This window comes from Cyclopterus lumpus, chromosome 10 (assembly GCF_009769545.1).
Source record: "Cyclopterus lumpus isolate fCycLum1 chromosome 10, fCycLum1.pri, whole genome shotgun sequence".
Classification (NCBI taxonomy): Eukaryota; Metazoa; Chordata; class Actinopteri; order Perciformes; family Cyclopteridae; genus Cyclopterus; species Cyclopterus lumpus.
This window is the reverse complement of record NC_046975.1, coordinates 18,863,060-18,890,370: the sequence shown is the minus strand read 5'-3', so window position 1 is coordinate 18,890,370 and position 27,311 is coordinate 18,863,060. Positions and strand designations below refer to the sequence as shown.

Here is a 27,311-nt window from a genome sequence, read left to right as displayed (position 1 = left end):
CAGGACGCAACCACGCCGCGGGTGAAATGGGTTTCCGGTTCCGAAGGTTTCCTGTGAGTGCGAAGGGCTCCGCGGCGATACTGACAATATTTGTAAACTGAGAGTATCCTGCGGGTTGTTATCCGGTCCCCGTTTCCTCTCGCTTAAACCGGGAAGGGAACTCGGGAACCGCGTGTGTGTCTGAGTGGATCAAGCCGAGCAGAGCGGCGGTGTTACGTTAGTAGAGTCAAAATGGCGTCCGCTGCTTGCCCACTGCTCGACGCTCGTTTAATCCATCTGTGATTAGCCTGACAACTACATCCAGCCAACCCGCGACTTTATTTCTTTATTTCTTTCTGTTGGTTTCGGGTTTTTTTCTGCTTTGATATAGTCGGAGCGTCATGTCGGACTCGGAGGAGGACAGCCAGGACAGGCAGCTTAAAATTGTAGTGCTTGGAGACGGTGCGTGTGGAAAGGTGAGCCCGACGCACAATGTGTACACGCACACACACACACACACACACACACACACGCACATAATGTTCTAGGCTCTTAAGTTGTGAATTCATTAAACAGACGATTGAAGCCCAGCTGCTGTTATCGCATCCCGTTGCGCATCCTGACGCTGCTCCGTCTCCCCCCGGTCACCATGGCGACCGACGCTAATGTAGCTGAGCTAGCTCAAAGCTAACAACATCCGAGGCTAACGGAGATAATGCGACATGATTCGATCACACTTTGAGTTCTTTCTTCCGCCACAGTCTTGTGTTGTAGACGTATAAAGGTGAACAACAACACGAAGTATACGTTGTATTTAACGTTACGATGTGAAATAAAATGAAATGCCAAACATCAACTCAAATGCTCTGACTTCACGAGTCACGAATTAAGTGCAAAAAATGATAACAATACTAGATATGACATACCTAGTAAAATGTTACTAGAGGACAACGTCAATTTGTGTCGTTGTGCTCCTGAGACAATTGTCCACGCATGTAAATATTGTCTCTACATGTTAGTGCAATGTTAAATACATTTGATAGTAAACGTTTTCTTTTAGTGTATCACTGTCAACAGTCAACACATACATACATTACTGAATTCATGAAACCTTATTTTTGTGTCCAATAAAAATTTGCCTCAGCAATATACTTTGTCTTAAACAGTTACACATTATTGTTATTGCTAGTCATACATAACACATAGATGGAACTAATTGTGTGAAGGACTTCCCGTGTTGTTGACCTCTTGTAATTCAACAGGCTGGTTGGTTATTTCAGCTGTAACCTACAGGAGGAGACATCCAGACTCAAGAAATGAGATTGTGAGGACAACAAGTCTATATGGGGATGGAGGTTGATACAATTTCAACTGGAAAGTTGCAGCTCACTTAGTATAGATGCTAAAAGTGGCCCGCAAAACTGCTATTATATTTTTATTTTCTAAGTTTACTGTAGATAAGTATTCTTTATATAAGATAAAGGAATGTAACAAAGTTAGTTCATGAAATAGTACATCTTTGGCAACCCATATTACTTCTAACTCCATACGGAATTGTTGTGATGGTTTAATGACTAAAAGGCTGGCATTAAACACAACATAATGAGTTTTTCTGAGGTTGCCCATTCATACTATTTCAAAGTTGGTGGACTGATTACTAATAGGGGAGATTACTGAATAGAACAAAATACATAAACGCGAGATAATGGACATGAAGGAATGGTTTTCTAAAATGACATTATGGAAGGAATATAGCAACCAGTGCCGTAACGGAAACACATGAGGCCCCCCTGCAGAATAACCCTGAGAGGGCCCCTCCCCCCCATATGTAAGGGATAATGTATTGTCCGGCGGTCGTTATCCAAAGATAAACGAACAGGACCCAAGCTTTTCTTTTGAGGGAAATTTATTCAATCAGAAAAAACAGCTCAAACAGAGAACAAATGTATTCCAACAGAAACAAAACATATGCTAGGGCCTATCAAACAGCTCAAACAGAACATATGTTACAACAACATAACAAATATGCCTACATATAGTCGATACACCGGTAGGCTACTTTCTACAGGTTTGCATTTGAATACACATGTGCGCGTCTTTTAGCAAATCTGTGTGCAAAGTCTTTAACCACGCTCTTTACATCTAAACTGACGTTTATTCTCTATGCTAAGGATGGCCAGACCTGACAGACTCTCTTGTGACATGGAGCTTCTGAGATATGTTTTGATCAGTTTTAGCTTGGAAAATGACCTTTCTTACTTAACGGTTACTTTTATTATTTTGTACAGAGCCGTTGTCTTCTCAAAAGGGTTGCAGTGTTGGACAACGTGAAATGAAGTTAAACAACGATGTGGTTGTGGAGATAATTAAGGAAACGTGTCCGATAATGGGCGCAGGGGGTATAGTGAGAGCATAGGTTTAATAAGGTTAATGTATTTTCAAGCACAACATATAGACAGAGCAGTACAGCTGTCAAAGTATAACGTTAGCTACGTGGTAATGTTAGCTATAGCAAACAGTACAATACCTGTCTCTTCTGGCAGATGAGTGCATCCTTCACCAGCTAGTCGAAAAAGACTTGTAATTTTGGGAAGTTTGGCATTTAATTCAGAAAGTTTCTGTTTTGATTGCCGTTTTTGGGCACCACTTTTAAATGTGCGTTTCATTTTTCCTCAAGAGAAATTTCCTCGTAGTTCTCCCAGAATGCACCGCGGCCCAACAATAACACCAGTCCGCGTAGCAGGAGGCCCTAGTGGTTGCCTGTTACGATTGCCTTTACAACTATTATTTAAAACTTATAAAGCCAGTTTAAAATACATTTTTTTATTGTGTAGCTTTATATGAGAGAGACAACTTTGAGGGATATCTTAATGTTATTACGTAATGTAATATTATTTATTTATTACATTATTCGGCCCAGATTCGGCAGCCGATAAACCGGTTGCCATGTCTCAGACAGAATCTGCCCATGACCGTAACAGCTACACCTGGGCCAGACATGGCAACAGTGAAATGTGCCAAAGGTGGCTCACATTTGGCCACATCGAGCCGGAACACAGCCGAGTCAGCCGACACTTAGCCGCCATGCGAGGCCCCCTGTCACTGCGAGGCCCCCCCGCAGTGCGGGGGCTGCGGGGGTGATCTCTACGGGCCTGATAGCAACCCAGTATTAAGTGCATATTAATGACTGCATGCTAAAGTAAAGATACATGTAACTAGACATGCAAGTCATGCAGTGCAAAAACTGCTCTCAGGCAAAATAAAAATGTACACATTTCTTTCTAAATTTCTCCTTCAAAAGAACGTTTCACTCAGTTGATGGACACGTATGGTTTTGATTCTGTTTCAAAGACCGCATTATAGGTTTAAGACTGGCACAAAGCCATTATTCTAAACCTATTAAGTCTGCCCAGTCTTTAATCCACGTTGTGTGCGCTATTGAACATAGTTGTCGTTTACGTGGTGCTGTGTTTTATAGTAACTCAGAACATTGGCTTACAATTTGAAGATATTATATTGTTGTTGTTCTGTCATTTCTTTCCTGCCATTCTCAAACTATTTCATTTAAATGAGCCCAACTAAATTCACTAGCTATAATTAAACAGATAATAGGTGAATGTGGAGTAATGCATTACATCAATGTAAATGTTCCCTTTTTAAGTAGTTTGTTGAAATAAAATGTGTTTGTTAAATGTTTTGAATCGCAGGATGATTCACAGTCCCTAAATCTGTCGTACACTTTATTGCTGCAGCTACTGCTCGGTAAACTTGAAGAAAAACACTGCACTGCACAGTATTATACATAGTATGTGAGTTTCTTAGCCTGGCTTTTGCAGCTGGTGGTTGTTTTCCATCAGTATACCTCTTTCCTCCTGGCTAAGGACCCTCATATGCATTTGGCTCCAGAGTGAGGCCCCCTTTAAGAAAATGATGTCTGCACAACCCATATGAGAAATGTTTCCGTTTTCTCAATTGGTAGAATAATATAACAAATAATCACATGTGAGGACATAGTTTTATGAATGTCTGAACTGTAAACAAATGTACCCTTTCGTCAGTGTATTGTCCCTGTCTCTTCTAAATCTACGCAAGCTTTAGGACACTATCATTCAGTATGTTGAGATAGTAAAGATGTAGATTAAAAAGGCCTAATTTACATCCATGACAGTGGAATATTTTCCTTGTCCCACCAAGCAATCATTTGCAGAACAGTAATGAGGTTGTCATGACAATTTAGCTCCGGTTCTTCTTCACTGCATCTCGAATCCACGTATTAATGAGTGTGAATGTAAGGCAACGGCGTCAAGTGCTTTTCAGCTACACATCCCCTTTCGTGACTAATCTCAGTTTCCCATTGGGAGAAAGAAAATGAATGTAGCAGTAATGGTGAGACCCAATGAGAAAAATGAATGTTCTCATTCTGGAGAGTAGACATTTTCTTTTCTTTGGGGGGCGGGGAGGAGGGCAGAGAACACACACAACTCAGTTCCCAGTAGATACGCTACATTAATAACCCTCCTCCCACTGCTGCCAGGTGTCAGCTCGTCAGTGTCTGAATGACTTACCTGCTTGTCTGTTTTGGGCAGAAAACGGCAGCCCTGCCCCCATTTTGAGTAGGCACCACTGACTGACATCTTGAATGCCGTTTCCCCCCTTATTAATGTCAATTTGCTGAGCAAATTGCAATTGGATCAGTTTTTCTTGGACAGCAGTTTCGGTGGTATTTTTGCTTGTGGTTGGTTGTCCATTCAGAAATACAGGGAGATGTGGGAAGGCTTGTCCACCTGAGTATGATGTTTTTAAAATATGGACTCTCGCATTCAGCCAGGCTCGTAAGGTGCTGGGCCCAATTCACACACCGGTCTGTTTTTTAACCGGAGTTAAAATCCACTGAGTTCTTCTGAATATTTGCTCTCTAAAAAAGGACGCAAGTCGTCTACATCAATGCATGATGCTTCCCAGCAATGTTATTTACAGTCAAACGCTTCCTCAGAATACCAACATTTACATCCGTCTTAAGTGTTTAAGCAGAATGAAGAGCCAGTTTTGATGCAATGCTGCAAAAATGCACTGCATTTCTCAGCTGAGTTGCATCACACGGACATAGTCAGCTTGCCATCTTTTTTCCCCTACTCTCCCAGTTTCTTGTTTCAGGAAACTTCCTCCATTTCCCGGCATTGGTATCATTGGTGACCCGGTGCTGTTCTCTGTTGGAGTGTCAGGATTATGCCAGCTTTCACATTCGCTGGTTAGTTCCAATTGTACGTTGGAAAAAAAGGACTACGTCGAGGGACGAGAGCCAAGCTACTGGAATGCCAAGACAAATGGCCGACTAGGCCAACGGCAGCATGTGGAATACATTTTTGCTGTCCAAGCTTGTTATTCCTGTGTTGTCAGTGATTGTTTGGGCTACTTAAATGGACGATTTTCTCCTTGTTGCGTCAGTCACCTCGAGTAATTTTTCAGTCACTTTTGATCCTTCCTGTGACATCTCCGACAGGCCAAAATTAAAAATATGTCTAGGTTTGTAAACTTTTAGTTGAATAAAACCTACTTCTGCATCTCCAAATTAAATAACAATCAAGAAAATCACCGGCTAAGGATACGATTACACATTTAATAGGGTTAATTAAAATATTTCATTTCAAAATTCAAGCTTGGATAAACATTAAGGTGGCATTCACGATCACAAATCAGGACCCAAATAAAGAAAAATAGATTACTCAAGGAAGATTTGGGTAAACCCTGAATAAGCGTCTCCTACTTATTAGATTGTGTCTCCCCTGGAGTCATTTGAAAGAAGTCCAGTCTTATATGAAACATTATTTACCAAGCCTAAACTTTCAGACCCTGAATGGAGGTAGATAAGGACACAGGCTCAAGTGAAAGCTGAGTGGATTGAAAGAAAGAATTTAGTTGTAAATCCTCTAACCCTCAGTGAGTGGCAAGTACCACATTAAAATGCATTTGCTGCCACATGAACACTCAGGGAATCCCATTGCTTCTCTTCTCTGTTGTGTTTATGTAAGCACACTGCTCTAAAGATAGCTAATAGACATTCAGCACTTAATTTTTTTCCAATCCTCATCCATCAAAATGAATTTAACTTGGCATGTCAAGCCTGCGCTATGAATTCCCATGGATTTCAGGAGAGCCCCTAACATGCTATTTCCCCCCCTCCTCAAACGCAACACTGACAGTGATGGAGGTTTTATAATTCGTGGCAATTATTAGGTCTGCAGTCTGTAGACATGACATACTCCGTCCGACACCTGTTTTTGTAATTCCCGTTGCTTTTCACTGTCACAACCGTGGCTGAGTAGTGAGCCGGCAGGGAGGAGGCAGACAGTTGCATCAGCACACCTTTCAATCAATCACTGTGTTTTTGAAGGTGCTTAAAATGGATTTGTAATAATGAAATGAACGTCCTATACAGGTCATTCGTCAGGTCACCGAAGAATTATGGCTTCACTCTATTATGGATATCATGTGATATGATAAGTTCTAACCTTGTATTATTTGAAATATGAAATGGAATATTGTAAAAAGCTTACTTTGGCATTTAGTATGTGTAAATTAAATCAAACCTTTTCTACTTCTGCTCACCACTGAAATATTACTTTTTCAGGAAGTTCTTTAATATACTGTATATTTTCTCTGGACAGAGTTTTGCAGCATCTTGCATTTTGCCCTGAGCCATGCTGTGATTTTTTTTACGGCACACATATTGTGAATATTACTTATTATGCACTGAATCAGACGTTTCTACTTTATCCTTAAAGTATTTTCTTTTTAAAACACTTATCTGCTTTAAATGACACATTTTCAGTCCTGTGGCACTCGTTCACCGTGTCTCTCGCTTTGTCTCTCCGTTCCAGACGTCACTCGCCACCCGGTTTGCACAGGAGGCCTTCGGGAAGCAGTACAAACAAACCATCGGTCTGGATTTCTTTCTGAAGAGAATAAGCCTTCCAGGTGAGACACCTTCATAATCTTTTGTGAGTGCTCGCTTGTTTAGGGACTCAGCACGGACACGCGTGTTGCACAAGCACGGTAAAGCAGACTTGTTAATTCAATAAAATACTGAGGGTAAGTGTTTGGCAAGATTGCAGTTGGACTGACTTAACTGTTGTAATGGTTGTTTGTTATACTGCAATATAAACCTTAAGGTTTGTGTCTACTTTACATTATTCATGCAAAACAGATCAAAAATATTAATTGAAAGTCTAACATAAGAGGCCTGTTCAATTTTCTTGCAGGCAGAGTTTGTTCTTCAGGGTAACTCGGGAGCTGAATGTGTCTTTTCTGGTAGCTCCTCATTGTAGAGTGTCTGCCACTTCTCAGGCTTATTCACTCTGAAAGCTCTTCTCTCCAGAGCAAACAGCACACTTTTTTTAGACTCCACAAGGCCAATGGACAGCTTATGTCCAACCGGGGCGAGCCTTGCTCATAATTCTGTGGGCACCGTACAGAGTAAATACATTAACATTTTTATATCCATATCGCCGATCCCCAAGTTCAACTGATCTTTGTCCTGCACCACATAAAACATTCATGTTCTTGTTTGTTTATGTTAAACCCTCAGAAATAAAGCCACACTCTGTATCCCCCTTAGATCTGTAAAATATATGTTTATTGACTGATGCTATATTTAGACGAAAGCACTCCATTTTTACTTCCTACCATGTGAAATGGGGATTTTCAACATTTGAAATGGTGTTTCTAAAACTCTGCCAAGGCCTAAGCTCTAGAAATCTGCAAAGTGGCTCCATTCTTTCATTACTAATAAAACAACATTAAGCGAGGGCAAATTAAGTGCTAAAAGTAAAAGTTATGCTGATTTGTGAGTTGGCTGAAGGATTCTATTTGGATTTTGTGTCAGTTTCAGCTTATGAGACTTAGGAGAAGTAAACCCCCAAAATGATGTGGTGCAGTCAGGATGAAAAGAGCCAACCATAAGCACTGGTTGGGCTCAAAACTTCTTAATACGAACTCGGACAAATGCTGTTAATCGTTTGACTTCTCTTTCCAGTAAATTTCTTTCCTGAAATAATCCCTGTACTGTAACCTTTGTTTAAACATAGTGTGTACATATGTCTGTATCACTGGGGCAGCAACAACACCGGGTCCAACACCGGAGTTGTTAAATGGCCCATTTTCTGGGGAATTGGGTGTTGATGAGCTGATGAAGAGGAGGGTGGCTCTGCGAGCTGGGTGGTCCCAAACTTCATTAGGACCCCCACCCTGCCTTGTATTGGAGAGGTTGTGCGGCTCTGCAGGTCTCTATGGGGCTGTAAGCGTCTTTTGCAGCAGGGGGGAGAGTAGCCTATAGCCAGTGTCGGCCCCTCTCACCATGAAGGCCCAGCTTGTCAAACTTAATGTACATTTTTCCAATGCGGGGAGAGGTGAGGCGAGGCCGACTGGCACACAACAGCCTCCTCTGTGTGTGCTTTTTATAACAATACCTCTTCCAGATGTCTCTGCCAAACCGATGAGGTACAGGTGGTGAAGGGAATTGATACATTCTCAAACTTTCTGACGTTGCTTTGTCTGTGTCCACATCTAGGCATACACAAAAGAAAACTGTTAATATGCCCTTTCCCCCCCCCCTCCCCCTTTTTATGACCTTACTAGTTTAAGTTTCATCTATTGGACTCACTATCGCAATAAAGAAAAATGTCCGAGCTGTTGAGTCAGCGTGAATCTTTGAAACATAAATAAAGCTAGTGTCCCGGCATGGTGGATGGCTGGGGATGGCTCTTTATAACACCAAGGGAGCGTTATTCATTGCACTCCTCAATGTAGCTTTACATTGACACTGTATAGTCTAGATGTAGTGACTGTGAACCTCAGCGTTTCCTTCCCTCGCTTTAAAAAGGGGACTCATGAAGGGGTTGAGTCGCCCAGCCGTGTCCACAGTGTACGCTCTGCTCCCCATCGCCGCTCCAGCCCAGCGCCGAGCCCTCATCACACCAACATAAACTCCTCGCTGTCTGGTCCTCCCTTCTCCGCTTTCTTTTTTTTTTTTTCTCAACCACCCCTTTCATTTTCCAGAGGAAGAAAATATTTATTTGGATTTGTTTTTTGAGCCCGTCTTTCTCTCTCCCTCGCTCTTATTCACTCGTTCTTTCTCTTTCCACAGGCATAAGGACAGGAGTCTTCTTTTCCTCTCATTTTGTGTTTAATTATTGCTATTTTCCTTAACAGCACATAATTCTCCTCACTTCCCCAACTTGGCAGGATATGGCACCAAGCAAACAGCTCTCCCCAGGCTAAAAAGTAGTAAATTTTTTCTTCCAGGGTATTGAGAATGTTTAAATTATAGTGTAGGCATACCTTTTCATCCCCTTCAATATCTGCGCTGAATATTCTTCTATGTGAGGTGTGGGTAACCTGCCAGGCAAGAGCGCTTAGCATAAAAGATTAATTGCTGATTTGTTGTTTCCATTATGTATATCAACAACGTGGACTTTTACTATAGAAATCGCTCACCCAAAATACACGCTCCTGCTACAGCTGACTCGTTATATCCTCCGGATTATGAGCTTCCTTAAAATGAATAAATTCATGATTTGAAAAAGGAAAAACACGTCCAGAAAAGAAACCCACAAGTTGCCACATTATCAGTTTTTTTTGTGTTTCTCTTTTTAAAATGTCATTGTGAAGCCAACAACATTATTTGTACTCTGTGGAAACATCTCTGCACTAGTTAAATGTCAGCTCTTTTTCTGTCTCTTCTCTCTTCTGTAGGCAACTTGAATGTGACATTGCAGGTGTGGGACATTGGAGGCCAAACGATAGGCGGGAAAATGTTGGATAAATATGTATACGGAGCTCATGTAAGGTGACACACACACACACACACACACACACACACACACACACACACACACACACACACACACACACACACACCTACCTTTCTCTTCTGTTTTCTGAACTTAAGTATTTTATTCCTGCTCCATGAAGCAAAAAGACAAACTGTCTTTGACGCCAATATTTTCAATATTTTCATTTACAAATCAACCGCTGTAGATGATTGTGACAACGTTACAGGGAGCACAGGAAGAATTAGTTTCTCGTCGCTTATTATTACAACCCGGGCCGCTTCATTCAGAGCCTGCCACTCCCTCTGCAGCCAAATCATAATGAGTCATTTGGATTCACAGTGAGCATAAACGGGCGATTAATGTTTTGTGTCGGACCGAAACAAAGATCAATACTACAAGTATTTAAAAAAAAAAACTACATTCCTAAACATGTATTCTTTTATTGCTGCCAAATTAAACGGACATTTTCAAAGTAATGCCAAGTATTTGGTCGTACTCAGCTCATACACATATAGAAGTGTAGGAAAAATAGGCTCCTAACTGATCCATTTACTCTAATTTAACGCTTGTCTTGTGGGGAAACTGAACAATGTGTTGATTAAAATGACGTCTGCGTCAGCAACACCAGCGTCCACAGGCTGCCGTCACCTCCAGGATGTCTCTTGTTTGAAGAGACCTACTTAATTACCATGTTTTGGAAATGTGTCACTATATACCAGCTAAATGGTGCAAGCATACTTCTATCATGTGTGTCTATAGAAGATTGGCATTAATTTCAGATTCTTTTCAGTCCTGTGAATCTATTTGGCTGTAAAATAGTGAAAGCGACCATGTTTTTTCGCTTTAAATTGTGCCCAAACATTGAGCACTGTATATTAATGTCAGCAGCACACTCCTTTTACTGTCTCTTTCCTTCACAAGCACAACGTTACGACACTTTGCAGAGTTTCTGGTGAGCGCTGTGTGGAACCTCCACACCTATTGTTCAGCACTGTGCGTCCTGTAATCAATCATGGCTGTTCACAGAGACTAGCAGTAATTGTCAGAGGCCTGAGCTGTCGTCACCGACCTTGTGTGTTGTGACAGTGCGTGTCCGACCGAACAAAAAGCAACAGACTCCCCTTCAGTCGTGTTGCATCCTGCAGTAAAAGTAGAGACCATTACCGTGGCTTACTTTTAATTTCCAGCCCCAGACATTTTAAGCAGTGATAGCAGATAGTTCAACTGTGTGATTGTTTGTCTTGATTTACGCCAACAGCTCTTGTATCTCTGTTTACTCTTTGATTAATTTATGTCTATGTAAACAGCTCCCTCTGGCCTCAGTGTTTGCTCAAACATGGCTCTGGTGTTGTTGCACGCGTGTTTCTGCAGTGAATACAGTGTTGAGGATTACAGAGGGAGGAGGAGAATGTCTTTAGGCAGACAGCATTCATTCATTAGCTCAGACAGCAGATAACCAAACCTCACCTCTATTCTGCACTGCATTCTTACACAACTATGTTCTGGTAATGTACAAACCACATACAGGAATGTCCTTACCTAGATCATAACAATAATACTGAACCTACCTCAGATTATGTGTGTGTCCTCTTAAATCCGTCCCCTATTCTAGGAAGAGATGCAGTGCCACCTACTGTTCCCTTGCTCCCTCAATATTATTTAACTAAAAAATGAATGAGTATGAGAAATTAAGCTGTGTACTCACATCCAGGAAATGGAAAGGGGAGCCACTCAAATCAACGTCTGAAGACTGTGTTGTTCTTGTATGTTTTTTTTTTCTCTGATGCAGGGGGTCCTCCTGGTTTACGATATCACCAACTACCAGAGCTTTGAGAATCTGGAGGATTGGTTCAGCCTGGTGAAGAAAGCCAACGAGGAAGCTGATATCCAGCCGGTTTTCTCTCTGATTGGGAATAAAAGTGAGAAACACACAAACGCTTGTTTTTCAGCACAAACGGAGCATTACAGTACTTTGAAAACAACTCAGTGGTGTAGTCAATCAAGTTTGGAAATTGCTATATTTTCAATAACAGGCTCTCTTATATTCATTAGACTTGAGTTTTTCTCTATTCATTTCACCCTGACCCATTTTTTCGTTTTGCGTGTTTGTGTGTGGAGGAGTGAGTGTTTGATGGTAGCAGACGTGTTTGTTAGAGCACCAGATACCTGATCGGTGTGATAAGCCACTTGATAAGAGAGTGAGGTTTTGGAGCGATGGGAATGCTGATGTTTGTGAACTCTGGGGAGTGACTGAAGATGATTTAAGATCCCCGGGCCAACGGACCTAGGGCACCGCTTATCTGAGCCCCACCTTTCCCTCCCAGTCAGTACCCGTCTGCCCCCCCCCCCCCCCCCCCCCCAGCTCGAGCTCCTGTCCCGAGTCGTTGGTTAAGGAAAGGAACTCGATGTTAACCAGACGGGTCTCCTCCTATCAGCCTGCGCCCATCCACCCACCTCGAAAATAAAGAGTAATAATGATGACTCTTTTTAAACATCCCCTTGACAGATGTGGAGTCATGGCTGCCGTCGTGTTATTGTAAAGTGAGGCGTCAGCGTGTGTGTGTGTAATGGTGACTGTCCACCTTCCCGAGCGATGATGAACGGTCAACAGAGTGGTGCCTGCACACAGGAAGCTCTCGCTAATGTTACTCAACGGGGACCATAGGTCACGGTTTAATTCGCCTGTCTCGAGCAGATTCTCTTGTCTTCGCGTCCGTTGCATCTCCTAATGCCCCGGCTTTAACGGTGGGCGCCTCTGTATTTAGGCTAGGTTTTGGGTGTATGGGTGAGTGTGTGTACTGTAATATTTAAGTAGTGTTCATCCCGCTGTCAGGCTCCTCACCCCCACACTCGCAGCGTCATTCTCCCCCTAATGGCTCTATTGCTGAGAATGGCCCATGTGTGTTTTTTCTGTTTCTACAGGCTGAAAAAAAAGAAAAAGAAAATCCCACACAGATTGCCCCGTGAGGAGCAATCAATTACCTTGTGAGACTTTATGAATTCCTGAACTCTCGCATGGACTTGAAGAGAGTTAGTCTCGCTATCTAGCTTGAAATGTCCACACCTACATTTTTGTATTATTATTTGTCTCTCCAGCTTTTCTTTGCGGAAGAGCTTTTTAACCTTTTTTTAAGTACCGTCGCATTTTCTCCAAAATGAATACTTGGCGCACATAAACAATAAGCTGAACATATGAATAAACAGCATTCTTTCGGGAGCAGAGTTTAGATTTCTCATAAATGGTTCCCATGATGTTGGACTGAGTGAGGCAACATGTTTGTGACAACCAAAATAGAAGTACAGACATAACACAGAGCTTATAAAAACACAGATTTATGTCTCTGTGAGGGCTTGTCTTAGGGGAGATTTTTAGTGATAAACTTAAGGTGAAAACTGGCTCTAGATGTCATGTGTGCTTACTAGAAGAGCAGCTGAAACCTGTTACACTATTATAACATTTTAAGTGTTCTTTTTAAAAATGTTATACCTAAAGTCAACATGGAGGCTACAATCAAATGTGACTCTGTATGGCTTGTTAACAGTTCCATGTTCTACCGTATACATTGAGTTTAAATTTCCTGAATTATACCTTGTGCCTGCCTTCTAGTTTTAATTTGAACACTGTCTTCTTTACCGAGTGTACGGTAAACGAGTATGGACCAGACTGGTTCATTAATGATGCCGTCCCCTCCTCTCCACAGCCTGGCCTGACTGCCCGCCTGTGCCATGTCACTGCCGGTGAACAGCCTTTCCTTTCTTCAGCTTAGCATGGCCGGCTGGGGTTAAGTGTGCTTGTTAAGCGCCACTACGCTGCGCCCCCATGCCCTCTGCACGCTGCCCAGAGCCTTGTGTTAAATAATGGCACCACTTGTAACAATTCAGAGAGGAAGCCAATGAAATGTTTTATTGAGGGCACACATATGCGCACACAATTATTTATGCAAGTGCATGCACACGCGCGCCCGCATACACTCGCAGAGAAACACGCACTTGTGTAAAGTGACACACTTGTGGAGTTACTGAGAACACACAGGTAATGGAAGAATGCTAAGCTCTTGGTCTATCTAAACATACTATAACTGTTTATTACAGCGCAGCCCAGTGTAACACCGTATGGTACACAGGAACCTCTCTTGTTGGCTTGTTGCGCAGTCATCTACTCCACCACTCGAGTGTTTCATTTTTAGTACACTAATAAGTGCCGTGTGTTTTGAGAGGACTCCAAACAATACATTATTGTTGCTCTTTGCTTAACAACAGCTGCGTTTGGACTGTTTGCCTTTCAGATCAGAGATTGTCTGATATGAAATACATGGCGCGGTTAGCAGTCCTGATCCATATTTGGCATCTTTTTTGTCCGTCGTAATGTCCATATGTTATCACTGAATGGAACCATCGGTATTTTAACATGGCATATGTTACTGCTCAATATTAGTGCACATATTTCTTTGTGGACATTAAGTCTGCGTCGTTTATCAAACTAATTTGTTTTTATTAAGTGGGGATCGCAGGACCCCTGCTCGCTGCCCACCCATCACCCTTCCCATTGCTCGCTCTCTCTCCCTCAGGAACTCCGGAGCATCCATCATGGGATTGTACAGCCCTTATTTGGGTGACTTAAATGGGTTCAGTTCTCTTAACCCCTCCTCATCACTCATGGCTTTTTGCTTAGAGGTTCTAACACTGTTCACTGCCGATCCACTCAGGCCTGCCATGGGAAGCGTTCCCTTCTGCAGGGAGATAAGGTTCCCGCATGAAGATAATTTGTTCTTGTATTTGTACACTCATTTATGTCTTACCTGCCTTTTCTCTTCCGCTTTGTTTATTCACCCCGTTTCTTTCTCCCTATCTTGCGCCATCTCTCAAACACACTTGCGCATTCATTTTCATCCTTGTGCAAACATGAACTCTTTCAATCACACACTTAGACCTACTCTTAACGCTTATCTCTCACATGTGTAGACTAACACTTCTGCTGTAGCTGCCTTTGCTTATAGTAATGTCTTTTCATTGGCTCCAGGTCTCTGTTGTGTTAAACAACATGCGTGTTTGCTTTCTGCAAGCTATGGCAGATCTCACCGCATACCGTTACCCGTCACACTTCACTCTCCCCAGTTTTCCACCCGGCCACGTGAAAGGTAAAGTGAAACATGGGTCTCCCCTAACTCTGGATTCCCGTGAAGCATGTCCTTGCCACCAACATTGTTGGTCTTGAGTTGTTTGCCATCTTGGCAGAGCCTCGGGTGGAGTTAAAGCCTTCCCCCTCCCCAGCTCTCTCACCCCCGTCACCTCCCGGCCCCTGTAAAGCTGCCACAGTTCCTGTCTGTTCAGTGCAGGCCTGCACATTTCTTAATAGAGAGATGCTCAGAAGTCCAGGAGTGCAGAGGAGCTCAATGCGCTTCTGTTTTTGGTTTAGCTCAAAAATGTTTTTCCTGGCTCAACCCACTCGTACTTAGGTCCTCTTACAACAAACTAAAAGGTCTTAATTGCCCCCAAGGGAAAGGTTTAGCCACAATAGACATGTGGTGGGACAAAAGCCCAGTGCTCTTACTGCACCCTCACCCCTCCCCAGATAGAAAGGATGAACACGTCAGCAGTGTCTGTTTTGCACTGTGGGTAGCGCGACCACAGGTCCGACACTGTAAAACATTATATATACAATATATAAACCCAGTAAGGCATGGTGTATGGTTCGGTAAAAATCTGGAATGTTTACAGTTTACACCAAATCCAGTGTTTCCTGTTTCTCTTCACATTTCATGAAAGGTAAAGGGTCAGAACAGACATGTATATCAAATTGCCTCAGTAACCGCACTGACTGTAGCCTGCCATCTCTCTGTAGGTCTGGAAAAGATGGGAAATAGAGATTCAGGTTACAAGGATACAGACGGACAAATGAAGAATTACAGCTATATTACTCTGTGGCTGATAAGTCGGTGTAAAATCATCAAATGAAGATGCTGACACTTGTGTCCAGCAGTGATCAAGAAATACTTTCTAGAGTTTGTTTGAACCTACACAGGTGGCTGATGGGTGGTCTTTCCCACACAAAGCAACGCAATGAGTATCAATCTTGGGCTTCTTGCTAAATGAACTAAATGCTAAGAATTAATTGTAACAACTGCTTGACCCAGCTCTGGTCCCTAAACTCATCTCTCTTGATTCTCATGCCTGTCGAAACATGGAAAGTCCTCATTCATTTTAGCCATCCATAAAGCAAATATTGTTGCACATGCAGTAGATGATCAGTCTTTGCATACCTTCTTGTGTGGTAAGTCACGGGCCATTTGAGTTGCACAGCACAGCTTAGCCACCTGACCTGAGTGCAGCCTGGAACCCTCATCACGCTCAGGCTTTACTTTATTTCTATGCTTCACAACATTGATATGGAGGAATTCCTGGAAGGGGCCTTGCTGACACAGGGTTGGGTAAATAAGCGATTGATCTGGATCCGCAGGCATATCTTATAAATCTATGCGAAATATCAAAACAGTTTCCCCCTTCTACTTTTTTTTACTGGAATATTATATCACTGTCTTTGGACCCCTCGTCTGCTTCAGGTTGTTTAACTTGTTTGATATTTGCTCAGGCAGTCGTGAGCAGAACACACTTTCCATGTCACAGTTCACTGCTTGTGGCTTGAAGTTGAATGTGTAGGCCAGTCCAACGCATCACTGCTCCGAGGAAGACTTTATAATTATGAATAGACACTCAGTGATGCGACGTGTACAATTACGAAGGCTCCCCTGTGCTCCATATAATTATTATAGCTCATAGTTATGTTGCCGGCTCACAGAGGCATATATTATTGCTCGCCCATAAAAGTCCACTTAGTTTAACAGCGACAGGAGAGCTCGGAGAACATGGCCAGTGAAACTTAGGGCAGCGTCTTGTGTGGTCAGCTCAGAGCTGGGCCTTTTGTTCGCTTTTCACGAGTCCTGGGAGCCCGTTAACCCAGGCTGCGAGGCCCTCGGCCCCATGTTTTACTGTAGCAGTGACAGCCCGGCACTCCAGCTCTCTCCCTGCCCGTGGAGCTACCGCTGGACACTCTCTGTTTTACATTCCCTGACCGAAGAGGACGACCACATTGTTTTACTAGCCGCTGCGGAGTATCTGATTATGTTTTAAAGTGTTGATGCATGTGTGTGTGTGTGTGTGTGTGTGTGTGTGTGTGTCTGCACGTTGTTTCATGAAGAACGATCAAATGACAAGATGAGCTGTGATCAATGAGCTGTCGACAGAACACTTCTGACCTAGTGGAAAGCGAGTCCCCTGACGGTCCCGGCCCGTTTCAGGCCACCGGGGCAGGGGCGCCGCAGCACAAAGAGCGTTCTGTCTCGGTCAGGAGTCCCACGAGGACTCGTGCACGGGCCCCGCTCACCTCCACAACACCAGGCTACTAACAGCACTTCATCTGTGTGTCCTCACCCAGAAAAGTCATGATAATATTATTAGCTTACCGTAAAGCCCGAATATACTGATATTCATCTCTAATTATTCCACCACGATATGAATTCTTAATAGTTGTAAAAATGTAAAAGTCAATAATAGCAGTTTAGGATCGGCTACAGATTGACAACATATTATGGTAATGTGCCTGTGCAGGAATTATAATTTAATATAGTCAGTAACGATAACACCACCTTTTCTGTGACACTATGATGCTTAAAAAAATACAACTAGGAACTAGCCAGCACAGGGGAAAAGTAGTTATTGTTTACATTTACATTATGGTGTGCATGTTTAATACAAGTACAGACTTATCACACCCTTCATATTTCAAAACAGTTTTTATGAGCTTGTCATGTAAACCAGTTGGACCCGAGGATTTAGATGCTTTAAATAAATAGCCACTTGTTGTGAAATTTAACTCTGTCTAATTAAATCAGACATCACTCAGAAGGATTCATTATACTTTTATTGACTTTTTAATGTAGGAGAGGTGTTCCTGTATCTTGTACCAGAACATTTAGGGGTAAATAAAATGTCACATGGAATTAACCTTTCCAGACTTTGAGGGAACATTATTCAGCTGCTTTTTCAGACTCCTGCAGTTTAATATTAACTTATGATAAAGTGTCCACGTGTTTGCTGGCTTTTTTTTGTAGCATTTCTTTTTCGAGGTTCAGGTTGGTGGTGGGATGGATGGCATTTTGTGTAAGACAACTTACTCACCACAGAGAGAATGATGTTGTGTTACACAGCATCTTTGACTTAAAGTTTTACTTGTGGAGTTTATGACCACTGGTTATGCTGGTCAGCATTGTTTTGATTTGTGCGTCATTGTATAGTTTGTATATTGCGCTTTACCAGCACATGCACAAGGATGAATAGAACTTCAGCTCAGGGGCAATGCGAGGGTGGTGTTAATGCAGATAAAGAGTTGGTTGCCTTAAGGGGGAGCAGTGCACTAGTAAAATAGGAGTTAAAAAACATACTATATTTTAAATACACTGTCAATGCATAATAGTTGTATTCATAATCCAGCCATCAAGACAGATTAATGCAATAACTTTTTGCTGAGGTTTTCTTCTGTGGAAGACTTGGCCAAGACAGTAAAAACAATACAGGCAACAGATAATGTGAGGACTGGAATGATCCATGAATAGCCATAAGTAATAAAGGAGATATGTACTGAGCCATAGAATATAAAATAGTCGTGAAAACAGCCAGAGATATCAACGCATTGTTAGACACGGTTCTTATGGAATTTGAATTTGTAGGTGAAGCAACAGAGACACACAAAGCCCCATTCAAAGCCCCTAATTTGCATCGGGAGTTGGATCTGGTTTGATAATTCCTGCCTTCACTGTACAGTCTGAATTGTTTTATGATTGTCATCGAGGGGAAACTGAGGCAACCCCTCTTAACAGGGTCTTAAAGACACAGTGTGAGGTAATGTTGGAAGCGATAGGTTCTCCCCTGGGGTTGATTAGGCTCAACCCTGTAACTTTCACTTAATGTGATATGACCCCTCAGAGCCCCAAGTCTCTGACAACACACACACACACACACACACACACACACACACACACACACACACACACACACACACCATTACTACCACACACAGACACATAGACACGCATGCAGTTCACACATTCCACCCTCAGTCCTCATACAATTGCTGTTTAGTTAAAAATGAGGCTGTCGGCAATTAACTGTGTTATGTCAAGCTTACTCTGTGGCTGTTGCTCGCTGGGTAAACTGTTCCAATTGGTCCCCAGCAGCTGACTTGGTAGAGCAGTAAGTAGGTGTCTCTGTTATCACAGCGTGGTTTTAAAAAGCCCACTGAGGATCACACAGTGCAGTGTAGGATTTCAAGCTGGTTAGCCAACATGGAGCTATTAGCTTATTGTTTTGCCTTCTGCAATGTATGTTGGTGAACTGTAAAGGAAAAAAAATCCATCCTTGAGTTCTCACATCATCCACATTTGGCCTGTTACTGCGTCGATCACAATATCAATAGAGTGGGTCTGGAAATGCAATGCACTATGCCAGTAACCTTTTTGGTTCTGGTGTGTTTCCCATTTAAATGGAGGATGTGTAACTTGTTAAAGAAGAAATACCGCAAATCTTGAGATGAAAACTTCATTAATTAAACCAGGAGCTTAAGGTAGCCAATGTCAGGTAATGTCAGCAGCATTATCCTGCAATCATAACTTGTTGTTTATTTGTTTAGCAAAAGTCATGAAATAGTTCTGTTGGTGTACCTCAATTCCCTATGTGACAATTACAGGATAAAAGAGTAATTAACTCAGCAAACAGACTCGATACCGTACAGTACAGCACAACATCTAGTGAGCTAACAGGAGCTTACATCAGCCACCATAAGCCGCTGGTTATACCAGACCAAGGAAGGCTGTAGCACCACCCATCACTGTTGAACTGAGCAAGAGAGTGTTTCCATTTTTTAGGAGGAAGAATGTGGTATCTCTTCTTTCAAAGGTTACATTGACTGTTTATATGCACATCGGTATCCCAGTTGGGATCTCATTTGGGATTCGACATGTACATGGAACATCATAAAACCCGGTTGAGGCTTCTCATCATGTGTCTGCAGGTGGGTTTTGATTCAGGCCTGAATGAAACCACAATATGATGTTTACATGCAAAACACATAACTTCAAAAACATGATCATAGCCAGGATACTCATGCACATGTAAAACACTCATAAGCCGTGTTTCCATTCAATTGTCAAGTGACTTTTAAAAGGTGCAACGACTCTCGACATGTCGATGGCGAGCGGTGACAGTGTTGTGAGCTTTGAATAAACTTGGCTACAGTGTAGTTTTGACAGAAGTTGACACTATCGGCTTCGTATGGCTGTAATCCGCCAGTGAACAGAGAGGAAGAAGTGAAGGTTGTGAACTGCCTTGGCCATCTAGCCCATGTATGATAGAACAATGGAGAGACGTCTTCAGGGATTTATTTCAATTGGGCTGACAGCAGAAACAGCTGATTGATCACGGGAGGTAATTGTTCGCAGAATTTATTCGACCCAGACAAAAAAACACAATTTATTGAGTTTAATAGAAATTTGACGTTTCCCTACAGCTTTTCTAATGCCATACTTTAAAAAAAAAAAGTGCATACAATACATGACTGGAAACATGGCGGTAGACTCACTTTAAGTCACTTAGTCGAATACTGTTAATGGTTTTTCAGTTACTAAATGTCATCGGCAGTTGGTGCACTTTCCTTTAAAGCATGCTCTGGGCACATCCACCCACCCCAAAATCCAACCTTGTTACAGATTTCAAGCTTTTAGTGACTCCCTCCAAGTCTGTCTGGTTTCAGGATAATCCGGTTTGCCAGTGAGCAGATTCTTTCCATGAAGGAGCTAAGCTGACATCCCCACAGACTCTAACTTGTGGAAAGAAACATCCATATCTTCTCCTCATTTGGTTTTGTTCTCATTTCTGTAATAGGTCACCGCAATAACAAACCTGTTATTTATGGTAAAAGACTAATTCATCCACCAGATATTAATCTCTAACTGTTGTCTTGTAATTCCCCGCAACGACAGGCAGACCTTTTAAATAAACACTGATGGTGACCAGAGCGAGGGAGGGCCATCGCTCTCGGCGAGTGATGATCCCTTCCACTATCTCTATGCGCTCGGAGGCCTAAACAGTTTATTTCATTTTTGCAGTCACTTCCTAGGGATTGTTACACTGATGTACAGTTTGACAGAAACGGAGGGAAACCAGATCATCGCAGGAAGATTGTTTTGACCTGATAAGTAGAAATGGGTACATTAGGGAGACAAATGGAGCAAAACACTAAAACTTTGGGATTAGTCTTGTGTTCATTTTACACAGACAGATGCCACATGCTAAAAAATAATCTTTCGTCTGAGAATGTGGGTATTTAGTTTGTGACTAAAAGGAGCCACGTAGAGCAACACACAATTGAGGACTGTCTTGTTATGCATATCGGCGTACTTATACATTTCAATATGTTGACAAAGAAATCTCCCCACGAGGTCCATTTAGTAGATGTTCTGGGTCTTTCTTTCATATCATCTGATCTTTTAAAATGTCCCATGTTTTCTGAGCTCCTAGTGTTTAGAAGAAAAAGGAAATCTGAACATCTACAAATTCCAAGACAACGGAGGGAAACATAACGTGCTTGTTAACATCGACGCTAAACATCAACTGACTCGTCATTTAATTTTCATGCTCTTCAACCGACAGCTCAAATACTTCAACTGATAGCGCAACTGCTGTCACTGCTTACATTGAAACTGACCATTATTTAAACAGCGCAACTAGTGTAATCAAATAAATTAACTGAAAATAAAATGCGGGTCATTGTTTACACTTCAGTTGACATTTCAACTCCATGTCTTACTCTTTAACTGAAAGTTCAACTGCTTTCAGTGCTTAAACTTACATTTTAATTTCTAATGCTTTTTAGCGTTCAATTGTCAAAATGACGTTTTCCTCAGAACCTTTTCTCGTTTTTGGGCCCTCTGTATCCCCCCCTCCCCTTGATGCACATATCCACAGGCAGGATTCAGAAACCTCACTCTCTTGTGCACCCTTTTTAACTTACAGTCACTTGCCTTCCTCAGCTCCTGAGCCACTCTGTTAATGTAGATCTGTAATCTGACTGTGACACATGATTGATAACCTTTCCCAAGTGTGCAGGATCCAAAGGATTAGCAGTATTTACTTCTAGTAGCATGCAGGGTACCTCCGCTGTTAATGACTGAAATAAATAACCTGCTGACGCCTATGAGACAGCTATGTTTATGTACAGGCCGAGACATGACTGCCCAGGACACTGAGTAGTGGTAAAAGTGTCTTCCCTTTTCCCAGAAAGGTTTGTGTTTATAAGTCGCTTATGATGATATGATGAAGGTAATATTCGTTTTAGTCGAAAATGATTCGTGCCAAATGTATTTTATTCGTCGCTGTGGATTGGCCTTTAACTTTTTTGGGTCATATGACTTACTGAGATATTATTAATACAGGGTTAGTGCACTGTTTACATTTCTTCCTCGCTATGTTATCTGTCTCTCTCCTCTGTTTCTGGCTTTAAAACCCCCTCCATACCTCCACCCCCCAAAACACACACACACACACACACACACACACACACACACACACACACACACACACACACTAAGGGGCATGAGAACGGGGAAAATCCTTGACAACTTCAATGAAACCTCACACAAAGAGCAAAACTCGGGGGGGACGAGAGAAATGCAACACCGTACAGTAGCCTGACCTCCTCCAGCTACCATAGACATGTATGCACCAGATACCGGGCGTGGCCGCCTTTCCGCACAAAGCCAGAAATAAAGACCGAAGCTATAGCTTTCAGCAGGGGGGGGGACCCCCCGGTGACCTTCTTAATCGACCCCAGCATGACCCCATAGCGAGGGAGTAGAGAAGCAAAGCGCGCGGTATCACTGCACAGGAGTCAAATGCACATCACAATAGCTAAAAAAGAAAGGTGCTGTCATTGTGTGCTCACAGTAAATCAGCATGAACGTGACAGTCCCAGTTCTTGGGATTGGTTGCCCACCATAAAGGCCGGCACACTCATATGTCAAACTGTTTTCTCCGTCTACGCTCTCAGTGCGAGTGTAGCCTGAAGACTACGCATTGTATCTTAAACATTTCTCCACAGCTGGGCTGGTTTGTCTGTTTCGGGTCAAATGGAGGTCCATGGCTTCGGGGTCCGACTGTACTAGGCTTACACTGAGGAATGTGTGACATCAAGCTTTAGTACCAGCTGGTGACGCTCGATGCTACTGAATTGATCATTTCCACAACTCAACCCCCCTGAAATTACTCCCCTCCATAAATGAAAAAATAAAACTAGCAGCCGCGTTTGAAAGCAACATAACAATTGAATTATGCTTTGTTTTCACGTGCTTATTCTTTTACACTAGGCAGATCCCCCTCCATCTTAACTCAAGTGTAAACAGTTATCTTTTCTGTTTATGTTCAGATACGTGACAGTGAACCCTGCGAGAGTGCTGTGTAACCACCGTATAAATCTATATTTTCTCACGTGTCACGCTGTGTTTCGTCCGCAGTCGACATGGAGCACATGAGGACAGTGAAGGCTGACAAGCACCAGCGTTTCTGCCAAGAGAACAGCCTCGTCAGTCAGTTTGTATCGGCCAAGACGGGGGACTCGGTTAGTACCAGCTGATTCAATAAGTCACAGTAAGAATGGGATGTACAGAGTGACTTTATTAACACTTATTTTGTCCTATTTTTCTTGTTTTCTCTTTCTGCAGGTGTACCTTTGTTTCCAGAGAGTGGCTGCTGAGATTCTTGGTGTAAAGCTAAACAAAGCAGAAATGGAGCAGTCCCAGGTGAGCCATCATGCCACCGAGGTCTTTCTCTCAAATGTCTCCATCTCTGCAGCTGATTTTAAAACGCATTTTAAATGTTTCTTTTGCTCCTAACTTGGACAGAACATGTACATTTCTTTGATTGAAAGTAGCTGCTTATTTTAAGGGGTTCCTCTCTCCTAACATTAGGTGTTATGTTATGCCTGAACTTAAGGGAGGTCACAGTGAGTGTGTTAGGTCAACAGAGGTCACCCCACACTGTAAAGGACCATTTGTTGTGTAAACACGAGTTTGTTACGTCTGCCTCCTGTGATGATCTACCTGCCACTGACACTGGCCATCTGTAAATAGACCCACATTGACCACATTAACGCGTGAAGTCGGAGGTTAAAGGTAGGCTGTTTTAAGGTTGAGGAGGTTAGGATTGTCTGTCTGATTTATTTGGTTTATCTCCCACCGTTTTGTGCTAAAACATGGTCTCAGCTTGCCAGCCAGACCAATATACCCAATGGTGGCAGCTGTAGGATTTACAAGGTCACCTCCCCCAGAAACATTAATCCTGGGTCTGATATGACTGGTTGGAGCCACACTGGCTGGGTAGTGGTTGATGAGCCTGGGGGCTACCGAGAGGTCAGGACCCCCAGAGAAGGGAGAGCATGTAAGGGACAGATTGGCCAAATTCTCAAGACCCTCTCCCATCACCAACACCGCTGCTGACTAACTGAAACTAAATGACCATCGACTAATGGAGCTGTCCATCTAGTTCCTTCTTCCTCTCCTCCCTTGATAGCTCTGTCAATAACGCAAAGTGCTTTAATCCATGCTAATCAAGCTGGGTGAGTGGCTGGACCCAATATCCTCTTCATGGGAAAAGGCTAGTTGACAGAAGTGTGTCAAGTGTCTTGTAGATCCAAATGTGTATATATAGATGTAAACCTGATGCGTGGCCACAGCTCATAGCAGAATAAGAAAGAACACATTTTCTTTTTGTGTTTTTAGCCGTCAAGACTGAGTTAGCCACCAGTATTTCATTTTCATGATTGTGCGAGAGACTCGATTGCTTTTTTATCCTCATTAATATATTTGCGTCAACAGTAGTTTGACAAAAAAAGAAGGATGTTCTAGAAATCTCAACCCTTAGCACACCGGGGCATTAGAGAAGTTTAAAATCAGGATAACTCATTTAATATGTCCTCAATGTCTGCTGGTTTGGTCATTATTGTTTATTCTGACAACAATGTGATCAATCAATTAGCGGTTTGGAATGTAAAATGTCAGAAAACAAAAATGCTGATCACAAATTCCCAGAGCCAAGGTGACGCCGAAGCAACGATCCAAAACTCAAAGATATTCAGTTCAAAAGGATATAAAACAGATAAATGTAGTAACGTCCTTCATTTTGGAAGCTGGAACTCAAGAATGTTTGGCATTGTACAAATAACTTCTTAGTTTATTGACTAAGAAATTAATTGTTTTGGTTCCAGTTTGGTCTATTTTCCATCTTTAAACTCCACTGTTTTCAGATTCCTAAAAAGACAATATAATATAACGTTGGAGGTGTGAAGGAATGACACACTGGGTTTGTGTCGTGGATATCGGGATGAGACTTGGAGCAGGTCATGGCTCTGGGTCTCGCCGTGGGGCCCAGCAAAGCCTCATTATCAGCTGTCAGCTTCAGAGAGCTGAACATGAGGGTCACAACCTCTGACAGTATTCTATCTGCCCTCTCCGTCATGGTCCTGAGTCTGTTGGATCAGATAGCGAGGCCACGGATCACTCATTGACGGCGACACCGGGCTTCGGCAGCTCGTTAATCAGACAGCCAACCAGGGCCTGCTATTCAGCCATGTGGTCTGTTATTCGCTGGTAATGCAGTCCAGCAGATTAAGATCAAATGTAAGATAGTTTAAACTTGAAGGCCCGACCTTATGTATCCCTAGAATTCAACAGCTGCAATGTAAAGCGCTAGTTGTAGAGATTTCCACAAAGTAGTTAAAAACATTGCACATTGGTCAGAAAATGTGGTGGAGTATCTGGAAGACCCAAAGGAATACATTTTGTCAATATAAAATTAGACTTTACCAATGAGGAGTTTCTGATGATTAAAAGGGTGGAAAAGGAAAGTCTGATTGACAGCTTCTTCATGGCCTGTAATATATATCTAATGTGAACAGTTTGCTTGATTAACCCACAAATAGATTGATGAGAAATCTTGTAATCTTTTAAATATATTAAGCAAAAATGCATTTTTTTCCCCCTTATCTGATAAACTGACATGGTTGGACTTCTATTTATTGACTAAATTATTAATTTAAAAGAAAGGAAATAACGAAAGGGAATAATTGTTGGTTACAGCACCGCTTTAAGTTTATTCCTTTTTTGTCTCTTTTTGTGGTCACAGTTTAATTTGTACATTAATGTCATGCGTCATTGTTTTTAGTCTGTTTCCCACATTCTGTGGTCATTTCTCTCACTCCATAACTTTCTCCTCATCCTCTCTTATTCATCACTACTTGGCTTTGGACTCCATTCTTCTAACTCTAATCATCCTCTCCCATGTCTTGGTCCTTGTTTGTGTCTTTTTTTTGTTGTCTCTTTGCTTTCCCGACGTGTTGAACCTGCTCAGAGGATTGTGAAGGCTGAGCTGGTGGACTACCCACAGGACGAAGGCCCAATTACACAAGAGAACAACCAGCAAAGCAAAATATGTTCTGTTCAATAGTTGAAAGTATGTCTCCACAGTTAGACAGATATGTTTCAGTAGATCTGTGTTAGATCTTAGAAGCATAAACAGTTGCTTTGTAAAATATCACCGTTGAGGTAGAAGTAGTTAAACCCGTCAGACTAAAAGAAATGAATCACGCCTCCTCTGTTACGTCATCATCGAGGTTGAAACCGTCTCATAAATCTAAGTTACGTGTGTCTCTCTGAGTTGTTTGTTATTGTGAGTGATGTAGAGAGAAAAACCTTTATGGTGACAACAGAGACGCACAACTATTATGATCAGTGTCTTAAATCACTGCATGGATTTCGCGCCATGTACGAAGAAATGTTACATGAATAGTTTTGTCACTATAATGAACAGCTAATCTCATTTATAGTATAATGTACTATAAATACTATAAATGAGATTAGCTGTTCATTATAGTGACATAAAGCCTCTTTTTTTTACCACCATTTGACCGCTCTCCAGAAGTCTTTGTTGAGCTGTAACAGATGGTGGACGTAATTTATCCGTAGCCTTGGGAAGCGTTTAAAAGAGTTTTTTTCTTCATAGAACAGGTATATTCTTTAACATCTAACACTGTGATGAGTTGACTCCGTTTGTAGCGTCCTCGCAGCTTTTGAATTCAATGTGTGTGTATCTGTCGTTGCATCATTTCAGCGCGTGGTGAAGGCGGACATCGTAAACTACAGTCAGGACACCGTGGCCAGGACAGTCAACCCCCCTCGCAGCTCCATGTGTGTGCTGCAGTGACCCCTCGACAACGCTTAAAGATGTACAATTGCCTTCAGTCAGTATTCGTCTTTCAGGATTGTGTTCAGAGTGTGTTCTCTGTGTTCCTGTGTGTCAGTTGGATGAGATGAAGAACAGACTGTGTGGTTTTCGAGGCCTGTGCCTGTAGTTCGGATATTTAGCAGCGATCATTTCATGGGTGGTTTACACAAAAAAAAAAAA

General features: G+C 42.3%; 1 protein-coding gene across 2 annotated transcripts; it reads left to right on the top strand.

Moving 5' to 3' along the window:
- Window positions 1–27,311, top strand: rab28 (RAB28, member RAS oncogene family). Of its 2 annotated transcripts, XM_034543995.1 has the most exons (8): window positions 1–53; window positions 371–455; window positions 6,858–6,954; window positions 9,730–9,818; window positions 11,599–11,728; window positions 23,369–23,472; window positions 23,576–23,653; window positions 27,018–27,311. In XM_034543995.1, the coding sequence occupies exons 2-8, from the start codon at window positions 381–383 to the stop codon at window positions 27,108–27,110; spliced, it is 666 nt and encodes a 221-aa protein (XP_034399886.1). In that variant the 5' UTR covers window positions 1–53; window positions 371–380; the 3' UTR covers window positions 27,111–27,311. The 2 variants fall into 2 exon arrangements, with proteins under 2 accessions (XP_034399886.1, XP_034399887.1); XM_034543996.1 differs by lacking the exon at window positions 27,018–27,311 and adding an exon at window positions 26,259–26,709 and having other exon boundaries at window positions 14–455.